Genomic DNA, 13,081 nt, shown 5'->3' with positions numbered 1-13,081 from the left:
GAGAGGCTGAGGCAGGAGGATCGCCAGATTCAAAGCCAGCTGCAGCAACTTAGCAAGGCCCTAAGGCAATTTAGAAAGACCCTGTCTCTAAATAAAATATTAAAAAGGACTGGGGATGTGGTTCAGTGGTGAAGTGCTCCTGGTTCAATCTCATACCAAACAAACACCCCGTCCCCCCCAAAACACGTTTAATTTTATAAGACACAATTTTTTTATTTTTTAACCTTTATGATTAGGGCAATTAGATATGAAATTTCTGGGTATTGAGTGGCATCTAAACAACAATAGATAATGCAAACTTTCTACCTGGCTGCCCCAAAACATCTTTGTGTAAGGGAATGCCGCTGGGAGGTTGTGTTCTCTCTGTACCTCATTCTTGCCTGCGCTTAATGAGGTTGGATTTTAAAGCGTTTATCAGTCTGTTGGTATGAAATGGTATACCATGTGTTTTCTATTTCCCTGATTACTCATGACATTGATCATGTTTTCACATATGTATCGTCCATCCATGTAACATCTTCTGTGGAATATCTTTGTTGTTTGCCCATATTTTTTTGTTACTGATTTTTGGAACTTGTTTCTTACTTACATATATTGAAATGATCTTTACCCATTTTGTGATTTGTTTTTATTCACCTTATTTATATTAAACAAATGCTTAATTTTAAAATGGTTTCAACTCCATGAGTTTTATTCTTTATGATTGTGATGTTTGTGTATTGTTTCAGAAATACTCCCTATTCCAAGGTCATTCTATATCTCTTCCAATATTTACATCTTCACCTTTCAAAATTTAAACTCTTTATCCAGATGTAGCAGGCTCTTTTGTAATCATGAGATAGTGATCCAGTTTTTCCCCATATGCAAAACCAATTGTCCTGATATTTTTTAATTAAAAAATTCATCTTTCCCCACTGAACTGCACAATTTTCTATTTTAATATATATATATATATATATATATATATATATATATATATATATATATACACACACATACATACATACATATATATATTCATTTAAGTGTGGATTTTTTTGATCTTTCTGTTGCATTGATTTTATTGTTTAGCCAGAGATAATTTCATATAGATGACATTTTAAATTATTACATTTACTTTTTTTTTTTGATACTGGGGATTGACCTCATAGACTCTTTACCACTGAGCTACATCCCTAGCCTTTAAATTAATTTTTTTAAAAAAAATTTGAGACAGGGTCCTTTAAGATCGTGTAGCAATTTTTATTCTTATTAATAGCTAACAATTATATACAATTATGAGGTAAAATGTGGTGTTTAGATAGATGTATGAGTTGTGGGAAAAGTAAATCAAGATAATTAACATACTCACCACTTCATATACTTTTCAGTATACAACACATAATTATTAACAATAGCCATCATGCTATACTGTATATCTCAAAACTTATTTGGTGAAACTGAATCTTTGTATCCCTTGACCAATACCATTCACTGTCTCCCAACCACTAACTACCCTTATACTCTCTGTTTCTATGATTTTGACTGGGAGTTCACATAATAAATTAAGAAATGCTTTATTCATATTTTATTTTTTGTTTTTCATTTAACTTTTTATTTGTTCTTTCTAGATATACATGACAGTAGAGTGTATTTTGACATAGTATACATACATGCAGTATAATTTTCCATTCTTATTTTATGCATATCTTAAAAAGATTCTTTCATTTAAGTGAAAAATTCCAGGCCAGAATTCCAGTTGTTTTGTATCAGTGCTTTGCAGCTGTTATTCCACTATTTTTTGTCTTCCATTTTTTTTCCTATTGAGAAATCAGCTTTCCAACTCTTTGCCTCTTCATTGTAGTCATCTTCTCTTTCTGCCATCAATCTATCCCCCTTTTCTTTTTGTGGTGCTGATGATTGAACCTAGGGGCCTCACCTACTCTTTCTTTATGTCCTCTCCTTACGATTTGGTGTTTTGTAGGCTTACAATAATCTGTCTAAATGTGTCCTTATTTATGATCTTGAACATCATTGTGCTTCTTTAAAGAGGATGCTAAAACTATGCCCAGAACTAGGTGTGTTCTTTCTTCAGCATTGCAAACCCCCACCTCTATTGCTGTAGGATCATGAAGACTAATCTCATGTGTTTTGTCCTTGTTCAAGGTGAGAATCTCTTTTTATCTCATAAGATTTAAATCTTCAAATACCCTGTACATGACATCTTCTATCTTCTTCACTTCTCTTCCATCTTTTACACTTTTTATTTGGTATTCTGGAGCTCATAGTCAATAATTCAAAACTGCAAAATCTCCAGCTTCCCTGGCATCCCTTTATCTTTCTACAATTGACCTTGCTTGCTCTGAGTACCCTGCTTTCCCTGTAAGCTTCAACACTGGAGAGTGTCTTCCACAGCCCTAGTATTTCTAGGGGTTCCTCTTGCTCCCAATTGCTGTGTTCTTCTTCTTCTTTGTTTTTATTGCTCCTCATTGCCACTTCCCAACCAGTTCTTTCTCCTTTCTGAATTTAATATTATCAGAGCCCACTTTTTTTTTTTGGTACTGGGGATTGAACCCAGAGGAACTCAACCACTGAGCCACCCCAGTCCTTTTTTATAGTTTAGTTAGAGACAGGGTCTCACTGAGTTGCTTAGGGCCTCACTAAGTTGCTGAGGATGGCTTTGAATTTGTGACCCTCCTGCCTCAACCTTCAGATGTTGGGATGATCTGCTGGGAATGTGGACGCCACCACACCCATCCCGCCCACTACTTTTTCTTAGTGCAGCCCTCCACTCTCTTTCAAACACTGGGGCTCTTGCTCCTCATTTCTTGAATGCTTTTTACTCTATTCCACATTGATTCTGTCACACTGTTCCACATTGATTCTGTCATAATTCCTAATGATTTAAAAATATGCTTGGATAATACTTCCAAAACAATGGTATGTCTCCATCTTTCATCATTCTCAAGCAATCCAAACTCCTTTATCTCATTTTCTAGTCAATATCTTCACTTAGCTTTGTAACAAGCAACTCAAATCATACATATCCAAGACTGAACTAATTTAAAAATCATTTTCTCCTCTCAAAGGCTTTCTGATCTCAGAAAACAATATTTCCATCTTTTTTTGTGTGTTCATGCATGTGTGTGTGTGTGTGTGTGTGTGTGTGTGTGTGTGTATGAGCTCGGGCTCCAACCCTTCAAGTTACCCTAACCCTCCCTCATCTTTCACTTCAACAAATCTTGTTTTTTTCCAATCTTCAAAATATATCTGAGAGCTCGGCGTGGTGGCACACACCTATAACCCTGTAATCCAATCAACTGTGATCCAATCATCTTCAGAGGCTGAGGTGAGAGGACCAAAAGTGCAAAGCAAGCCTTAGCAAAAAGCAAGGCACTATGCAACTCAGTAAAACTGTCTCTAAATAAAATAAAAAATGGGGCTGGGGATGTGCTCAGTGGTTGAGTGCCCCTGAGTTCAATCCCTGTTAACCATCCCCGCCCCAACCACCAGAAAATATGTCTCAGAAATACCACTTCATATCATTGTTTCTGTTAACTACTTTCATTTAGGGCAGAATCATTTCTTGTGTGAATTATTGCACTCCACAAAGATTGATTTTTAACCAATTTGTTCTTGGCTGTATTCCCAGGGTTTGGAAAAATATCTGGTACACAGAAGGTACTCAATACATATTTGTTGAATGAATGAATGAATGAATGATTTTTCTATCAACACATCCACAGAATCCTCATTCATACTGCTTTCCCATTCTCTGGGTGCTCATCCTCTTCGTCTCTGACAGTGATGGTAGATGGAAACCTCTGTCTAAAGTTCGTGAGCTTCCCTTGCATGTTTTATATATTTTTAGCTCTTCCCCTTAGCTTTATGGATGATTTCAGTATATTTACATTACCAGTTAGTTCTCTCTATTGTTAACCCATTCCTTATATTCACCACTACAATGTTTATGTATTTAATTCCTGTAAGTTTCCTTTGGTTCCCCTTTAAAGTTTCCATCTTTCTCAATCAAATACATTTATTGATTTTTTTTTGTGGTTCTGGGGATTGAACTCAGGGCCTTGTGCAAGGGAGGCAAGCACTCTACCAACTGAGCTTCATCCCCAGCCCAATCAAATTACATTTATTTAAAAATATTTTATAACTGATAATCTATCACAACCATTTGAGGGACTGACTCCTTTGACCTGCTTTAGGTCTACTTGTTCTCTTTTGTAGTGGTGTGTTTCCTTATGTATTCTTTAAGTTTGGGTTAAAAGCTTAGAATCACTAGAAGCCTGGGATTTTCTCTTCAGTGTTGTGTAAGCACTGAATTTTATTTTCTGTCTCCAATAAATAGGCCATTACAACCAAAGCTCTAGGTCCCCATAGATTCTTAAGGAGACTTCATGCTTCAACATCTACTGTCTTCTCTAGATTCATGATTGGTCACCAGTTTTGGCTTTGAAGGATTTCTATTACATTTTTATAATATGTGTTATCCCATTAAAATATTAATTTTTCTCCATGGCTTTCAAGAGAATTGTTTTTAACGATCTCTTGGAACTATTCCATTAACATGTGACTGAAAATGGATGTGCTTAGTGTCTAGTTTAGATTAGGAGGCTCTTGTAATAGAAGACACAGTTTTGTAGATAGGGCCACTGACCTACAGAATGAGCAGATAATTAGGTAGAGATTTATGACTGACTAACTGCTGAGCTTTTGAGGGAGCAGGAGGGAGGGCTGAGTCATGGTGGGAACTGTGGACAAGACAATAGTAAATACAAAGAGATTTCATCTACTGGAGACACAGCATTGATGTATTAAATCATATTAAAGTAGATATCTACTCTCAAAAGGAAGATACAGACTTCTAGGTATCAGAAATGGAGTAGGAAGCTCTATTTCTGAATGCAGAGCTTGATATTTTCATGTATTTCTTGTAGTAAGACTAAAATATATAGTGGCATTTGGGATTTCGACTCCTTTTAGGTGTCTGAATATCAGCCTACTGCCATGGACAGAGGCTGAGGAGGCACTGACCACTATTTCAAGGGGCCTGCAGTGGATCAGGAGAGGCAGGTGGAAACTGAGAATGAGCAGCTGTGGGATTGCTTGGGGATAAGACCTGTAATTTTTCAGAGAGACAAGTTATAAGAGTTCCAAACGTCTGATTCTGAGTTGTGGTCCTTGGTGAACTAGGAAGTGGAAACTGTGGATACTGAAGATGAATTCCCACTCTATTCCCACCAATGATGTCTACTAAGTTTATGAGGCAACCCAATGTGATTAAAAACAATGGGAGATTTTACTTGTAAGGAAATTGAATTAGCCAGGAATGGTGGCACATGCCTACAATCCCAGTAACTCTGAGGCAGGAGGGTCAAAAGTTCAAAAGCAGCCTCAACAACTTAGTGAGGCCCTAAGCAACTCAGTGAGACCCTGTCTCTAAATAAAATAGTAAAAAAGGCTGGGGATGTGGCTCAGTGGTCAAGTGCCCCTGAGTTCAATCTCTAGTACAAACACAACAACAACAACAAAAGGAAATTGAAGTAACTGAACTGTTAAGAGTTTAAAAATTTTCAAAACTTAACTATCGAAGCAATATCCATGAACATACCTAAATAGGACTTTCTGATACCCAGTGGGAGAAGTTTTAAAACAAGAAGTAGGTAAAAATCGAGGAAAACAAATAAAATCATTGAAACAAAAACTTTCCTACAGAAGCATAAACAAAAGATAGATTGGATAATGCCATTATGTATGTGATTGGATTTTCAACCTGGGAATATGTAAGATATACTGAAATTACAGACCCTAAGATTTTGTTAAATTATATCAAGTGATAGTTAAATTCTATCAAGCCAAAGGGCAAGAGAGCCTACCTCTAGGCAACATTGCAGGAAGGCTGTAGACACGAAAGGCAAATAAACATTTTTAAAAATACTAAAATGTGATCACCCTCTCCCCCTTTATTTTTCTCTAGCTTCTGCATATGAGAGAAAACATTTCATCTTTGACTTTCTGACTCTGGTTTATTTCACTTACATAATGTTCTCCAGTTCCATCCATTTGCCAGCAAATAACATAGTTTCATTCTTCTTTATGACTGTACACACACACGCACAAAATGTGTACATATACACACCATATTTTCTCTCTCCACTCCTCTGTTGATGGGCACCTGAGCTGATTCCATAACTTGACTATTGTGACTTGCAATGCTATAAACAGTGATGTGTCTATATCACTATAGTATGCTGATATTAGTTCTTTTGGATAAATATCAAGGGTAGTTGGGTCATGTGATGGTTGTGTTCCTGTTGAGACTCAAATCTCCATAGTGCTTTACACAGTGATTCTACTAATTTGTAGTCCCACTAAAAATGTTTGAGTGTATTACTTCCTCTACATCCTTGCCAGTATTTATTATTTTTTTATTCTTGATGATTGCCATTCTAATTGGAGATGAAATCTCAATGTAGTTTTGATGTACATTTCCCTGACTTCTAGGGATGTTGAACATTTTGAACGTTTTATTTCATGTTTGTTAGTTGTTTGTATTTCTTCTTTTCAGAAGTGTGTTTAGTTCTTTTGCCCACTTATTGATTGGTTCTTTTGTGATTTTTTTTTGGGGGGGGGGATTAAGCTTTTTGAGTTCTTAATATATTCTATGTATTAATTCCCTGTCAGAAGAGTAGTGGTAAAGATTTTCTCATTCTGTAAGCTCTTTATTCATGCTCTTAATTTTTTCCTTTGGGACATCAGTAGAATGGAAGAAGGGAATTGAGGGAGAAGGAGGAGGGGTGGGAAAAGGGTGGAATTGTGGAGTGAAATTGATCATATTATGCTATGTACATATGTGAATATGTCATAGTGCATTCTATCATTATGTATTATCTATAAAGCAACTGATTAAAAAAGCTAAAAATAAATAGAAGGAAGACTAGTAGAGAGGAAGAGGAACAGGGGAGAGAGGAGAGAAGGGAAAGTGGAAGTAATGGTTATTAAAATGGAACCAATTATATTCTATGCATATATGAGTGTCAAAAATGAACCCCACTATTATGTATAACTATAATGCAATAATAAAAACATTTAAAAATCAAGGAACACAAAGTGTAAAATAAGACAATTTAAAAATATACTACAATGAGTAGAAAAGTCACATCTAAAAGGAATAACAACTTGATTGGCAGACTTTTTATCTTGCAACCAAAAAATGGCAATAGGCGAATATTGTTCAAGCAGTTATATATCATTTTATGTTTAAGAATGAATATGTAATAACGGCATTTTTTTTCTTTTTAAAATTTATTTTGCATTACAATTCTTAATACACCACTATACAATAATTTATCATATCTCTGATTATATATAAGCTGTGTTGACACCAAATTGAAATGTTCATACATGAGTAATAATGGCCTTTTCAGGCATACAATACTAAGAGAGTTTATCATGCAAAACCATGTTCAAACTTATAGAACCAAGATAGTTTACCACACATAGGACATGGTGGAAATAACTATGAAAGGATATTCTTCAGCCAGATGAAAATTGAGGCTAGACTGAATGAGTAGAATGTTAAGAATAAAAAGGTAGGAAAGAATTGGTAATGTGGGGTTGGAGTTGTAGCACAGCAGTAGAACACTTGCCTAGTCCATGGAGGCACTGGGTTCAATCCTCAGCATGACATAAAAAAATAGATGAATAAATAAAATAAAGGTATTCTGTTCAGCTACAACTAAAAATTAAAAATAATAATTAGTAAGGTGTGGTGGTCAATCTGAATAGTTAGTGATGTTTTGAAATGAAATTACCCTTTGACTTCAGTTTTGTAATATTTTACTTTATAGAAATGAAGCAAACATGGTAATAAATTAACATTTCAAATGTTACAAGTTTTATTTACATTAGAAAAAATCAGGGTACAATTTAAATGGTAGAAAACACTGTGGAATAGCAGTAAAGCAAACATTTCCATCAGTCTATTGGTTTAAATCACCAGATGAACTTATTTAAAAAATATATTCCAATGCATGCTGACAACATCTGATAAAATTCCACATAAATCTCATTTACATTAAGAAGTAAGATTGGAAGAGAATTTCTTCAACAGGTTAAGAGACTGCTGAGAACAAACACCATACAATCAGACGTGGCAACCATCATAGCATTTGGCAGTTCACTGGGGCAGCAGCTGGAAAAATCAAGAACTAGACATGCTATGGCTGAATGTCTTCATAAATCCATGGGAAAACACAGAAGGAAACTCACAGCATAAGAAATCCAGTGCTTTCTTGGTTTGGGGAAAAAAGAGGGGAATGGCGACATGAGTTAAAAAGTGCATTTGAGAGAAAACAACGTCTACAAAATGCAGGGAAATGGTGTGTGTGTGTGTGTGTGTGTGTGTGTGTGTGTGTGTGTGTGTTTAGAGAATGATCCTGTGAAGAATCCCCCAAATCTGAAATCACAGTTTTTGGTTTCCCTGAAGATTTTCCATTTCCAAGATGAAATGTGGAATCTGCCTTCTCTTCCTGATGTCTTTATTTCCTTACAATCGGGTACAGAAAAAACAATTGTCAGCACAGAATTGCTGACTATTGAGGGGCTCTGGGGATCCAGCAGGCCCCCCAGGAGAGTGTCCAGGAGTTGGGTCCGGTGGTGGGGTGGGGAGAAGTTCCTTTCTTCCTAGAACAGACGTCTGCAGGCTTTGCTCCTAGGGCCTGGAGAGCGCTGAGGACGCACCTGGGGACTTGAACTTGGAGAGGGAGGTAGAGGTTGCAGTGGTGAGGTGGGGAAGGGCCTCAGAAGGTGGAAATCCACGTCGTAGGCGGGATTAGAAGAGCGCCTCACTGGACTAGGGGTGGGGGCCCAAGCACGGAGATATGGGATGGGCCCCTGCGGGCCGGCTGGAGGGTCCATCCATTGCTCCTCGAAGGCCTCTATTTTTCTGACGATCTCTGGCATAAAGTCGCAGAAGAATCCCTGCTCGACGACCATGTTCTCACCGAGGGGTCTCAGGAAGGCGCCCAGTTCCGGGTCTTCAGGACAGTCTCCCTGGCCTCCTGGGCGTTGGTCGGTGGCTCCCACGAGGCCCTCAGGGATCAGAATGAGGTTGTGTCCTTGGAGACTCACTTGCAGGACAGAGCTTGGCGCAGGCTGTAGCACCAGGTCGCCGTCGTCCATGGGTACCTGTAAGGAGCAGCCCGTGGCCAGAACCACCACGGAGGTGAGCGCGGTGGCGTTGGCTGCTGCTGCAGAGTTTTGCAAGGTGGGTTCCGCCGGGGCCTCTGCAGGGTCTGCAGGGTCGTCTAGTCGGCGGCGTTTGGCAGGGCCAGGTCCTCCAGGCTGTGGTCCCCCGCAGGGAGCAGGGCAGGCTCTGGGGCTGCGTGGACGAATGCCCACCATGTCGACGGCGCTGTGGTGGATGCTCCCGTTTCGGGGCAAAGCGAGTGCGGGGCGCAGGCGGCGCGGTCCTGCGCCTGGTGACAGTCAGGTCCAGAGGACAGGTGAGGTGCGCTAAGCTTTCGAGTGGGCGGCAGTCCTAGCTTCTTTGGATCTGCGCCCACTGCTGTGCTTGGCGTCCCACTTTGGAACCTTGCTCCTATGCACTGACCTGGATGCGCCCTGGAGGGCCAATTATATTGCCCGCGCAACCCAAGTTCCTGTGCCACGCTAAGCTCCGCCCCTACGGAGCTCCGCCCCTAGATGGGAGGAGTCGGCTGGCTAACAGCTTGGGCTGTGGTGTGTCTCTGTGGGGAAATACCTAGTGGGCAGAATCACTGGTGTTTCTTGGGTGGAGGGATTAAAAACAGGCGTAGAATTTCAAGATGGCTAATGTTAGAATTCATGTCTTCCAGGATTCTGGGGAAAACACTCAAAAAGTCCCCTGCACCTAGTAATCCCCAACCGCCAACCCACCCAAAGGCTACTTAAAGTGCCCCCCCCCCCACCCGTTGTCCTTTCTGCTGCTGGGGATTGAACTCAGGGACTTACAAATGCTAAGCAAGATTCCAATTCTGAGTTTATTATTTTTTTTTTGAGGGGAGGGGGAGGTACTTTGAACTCGGGGGGCACTGGATCACTGAGCCACATCCCCAGCTCTTTATGTATTTTATTTAGAGTTAGGATCTTGGTAGGTTGTTTAGAGCCTAACTGTTGCTGAGATTGACTTTGAACTCCTGATCCTCTTTCCTCAGCCTGCTGAGTTGCTGGGATTGCAGGCTTGCACCACCATGCCCGGCCTGAAATTCTTTTTAATGTTTGACAATCGTTTTATCTTAAGAATAAATGAAAAATGTAGATTTTTCTTTTAGGAAAAGTGCTTTTTAAATACTAAAATGAAAAGCTTTATGGCAGTTTGTTCCTGAAGGTTAAGGCCTGTAATAAAATTGTTAATTGCATTATTAAAATTAAAGCAATACAATTAACTTTTTTTTTCTTTTTTATTGAGCACTTGTATGTCCACCATTTTACTGTTTTAAAAAATGATTTTTCTAGGCCTAGTGGTGCATGTCTGTAATCCGGGCGATTTGGCCGGTTGAAACCAGAGGATCCCAAGTTTAAAGCCAGCCTCAACAATTTAAAGAGATCTTAAGCAATTTAGAGAGACCCTGTCTCCAAAAAAAAAAAAAAAAAAAAAAAGGGCTGGGGATTTGGCTCAGTGGTTAAATTGTTATCCCTGGGTTCAATCCTTGGTACTTTCTCACCCTGGTCTTGCCAGATATGATCTTTTTTTTCCCCTTACAACAGCTGAGGCTCTAAGTGGTAAAGCAAAATTTCCCATAATTAAACACTTCATTTATGTTTGTTGTAGAATCAAATGCAATCGTGACTTTAAATCAATTATACTTAATTTAGGTATTTATTGTGTACACCTAACGAACACTGATTTGGTACTGTGTGTGCCTTTCATATTAACATGTGTGTCTACCCTGTTTTATTTCCAATGTTTCTATTTCTTGGTTTACATTCGAGGGAGCCCAATGTGTTTCAATTTCACTACATTCTTGCAAACATTTATCTCTCATATGCCTGCCTGTCTGCTGGCCTGCCTGCTTTTCTTCCATTCATCAGTGCATATAAAATGTACAGAATGGCAACTTTCACTGTGGCTTATTGGTACATACACAAAACCATAATTGGATCAATTTCATTCCCCAGTGCTTCCCTCACTGTTCCTTCTTTTCTCCCCTGATCCCTTCCCTCCACTCTCCTATCTCCCTTCTAATTTCATGGGGTCCTTTTTTTCCCTCCTAGTTTCCACACATGGGAGAAAACACATGGTACTTTTCTCTCTGATTTTGACTTATTCACTCAAAAAAATTATGCTCTCCAGATTCATCTATTTTTCTGCAAGTGACATATTTGTTCTTCTTTACGTCTGAATAAAACTGCATTTTGTGTGTGTGTGCATATGTGTGTGTGTATGTATATAATTTTCTTTATCAATTTATCTGTTGACAGACACCTTGGTTGATCCCATTACTTGGCTAATGTGAATTGTGCTGCAATAAACATGGTATGCATGTTATCTGTAAAATGTGCTGTCTTTATTTTTATTTTTTGATAAATACCCAAAAGTGGTATAGCTGGATCATATGGAAGATTTATTTTTAGCCTTTTGAAGAACCCCCATACTGATTTCCATAGTGGCTGTACTAATTTATATTCCCACCAACAGTGTGTAAGAGTTTCTTACCCCATCATCCCATCCTCACCAGCATTTATTGTTTGTATTCTTGATGGCTGCACTTCTAACTGAAGTAAGATGGAATCTCAGTATAAGTTATTTTTTTGTTTGTTTGTTTTTGTACTGGGGAATGAACCCAGGGGCCTTTAACCACTGAGCCACATCCCCAGGTCCTTATTTGTATTCTATTTAGAGACAGGGTCTCACTGAGTTGCTAAGGACCTCACTAAGTTGCTGAGACTGGATTTGAACTCACAATCTTTCTGCCTCAGCCTCCCTAGCAGCTGGGATTGCAGGCATACACAACTGCTCAGTATAGTTTTGATATGCATTTCCCTTTATTTACTTATTTTTATTGGTGCGGATTATCCAACCCAGGGCCTTGCTGGTGCTAAGCAAGTGCTGTGCTGCTGAGCCACATCCCCTACCCTGTTGTGCATTTCCCTGGTGGCTAAAAATGTTGAACATTTTTTTATATAATTGTTGACCCTTCATACTTCTTTTGAGAAGTGTCTGTACAATTCATTTACCCATTTATCGACTGGGTTACTTGCCTTGCAAGCATTTCTTATTGCTGGATTCTTAAATCTTTTCCAACCCGGTATAGTAAAGTGCTACCCTGTGTTTTTATTTTGCATTTCTGATTACCTGTGTGGCCACATCATTTTTTTTCATATAATTATTGGCAATTATTTTCTTATATTTTCTATAAAATGTTCCTCTCTTCTATTTTTTTTTACTTTAAAAAATTGGGTCTCAGAATACTACACACCATTTACTTCTCAGATGTCTAATGAAGTGTCTATGGCTCTCCTATAGTCTTTGATGACCTTATTACCTGATTCCCTATTATTCTTACAGTTCTACTTCTGGTATACTTTGTGGTTATTTGAATATTCTCATAGACTTTCCTGACAGGTGACCTCTAAGTCCTCTTTCCTTTTAACACTTTTGTCCTGCCTCCTGTAAGACTTATATGCTTGACCTTGCATTACTCCTATTTGTTTCCCCCGTATAATCACAATTTCAAACATTTTATTTTCAGAGGGGCACTTCTAACCTCCTAGTTCAGTCTTTTAAATATCCAAACTTGATCTGTCTCAGCCCTCCTGGGGGGGGGAATCCATTTCTCCTATCATATGTTCACTGAAGCTGACACCCTCATGTTCACATTTCACCCCTTCTCTGGAACTTAGATTCCATGGGCAACATGATAGTCACTGCCATGTTTAAAACTTTGTATCCTTTCCCTTTGTCCTGCTTAGCAGGGCAAATCTATCTGCCTCTAATGTGTTGGAGAAACAACCACTCAACTCCATTGAATGCTGTCTGTGTAAATATGATGGATTCCATTAGGTGGATTCCTAGTGCTGGCTAGTGATTTAACTCTATTGCTGAAGT

At 38.8% G+C, this 13,081-nt stretch overlaps 1 protein-coding gene across 1 annotated transcript; it reads right to left on the bottom strand.

Annotated features, from left to right (window-relative positions):
* Positions 1 to 8,676: 8,676 nt before the first annotated feature.
* On the bottom strand, positions 8,677 to 9,396 carry LOC308653406 (proline-rich protein 23C-like; the record flags this gene model as incomplete). The annotated part of the gene is made up of 1 exon (XM_081301977.1): positions 8,677 to 9,396. The coding sequence occupies one exon, from the start codon at positions 9,394 to 9,396 to the stop codon at positions 8,677 to 8,679; it is 720 nt and encodes a 239-aa protein (XP_081158103.1).
* Between the last annotated feature and the right edge of the window lie 3,685 nt (positions 9,397 to 13,081).

The sequence above is a fragment of the Spermophilus citellus genome (assembly GCF_964194105.1).
Source record: "Spermophilus citellus genome assembly, chromosome: 7".
Lineage (NCBI taxonomy): Eukaryota > Metazoa > Chordata > Mammalia > Rodentia > Sciuridae > Spermophilus > Spermophilus citellus.
Note: the sequence above shows the minus strand (reverse complement) of the source record. Positions and strands in the feature narration are given on the sequence as shown.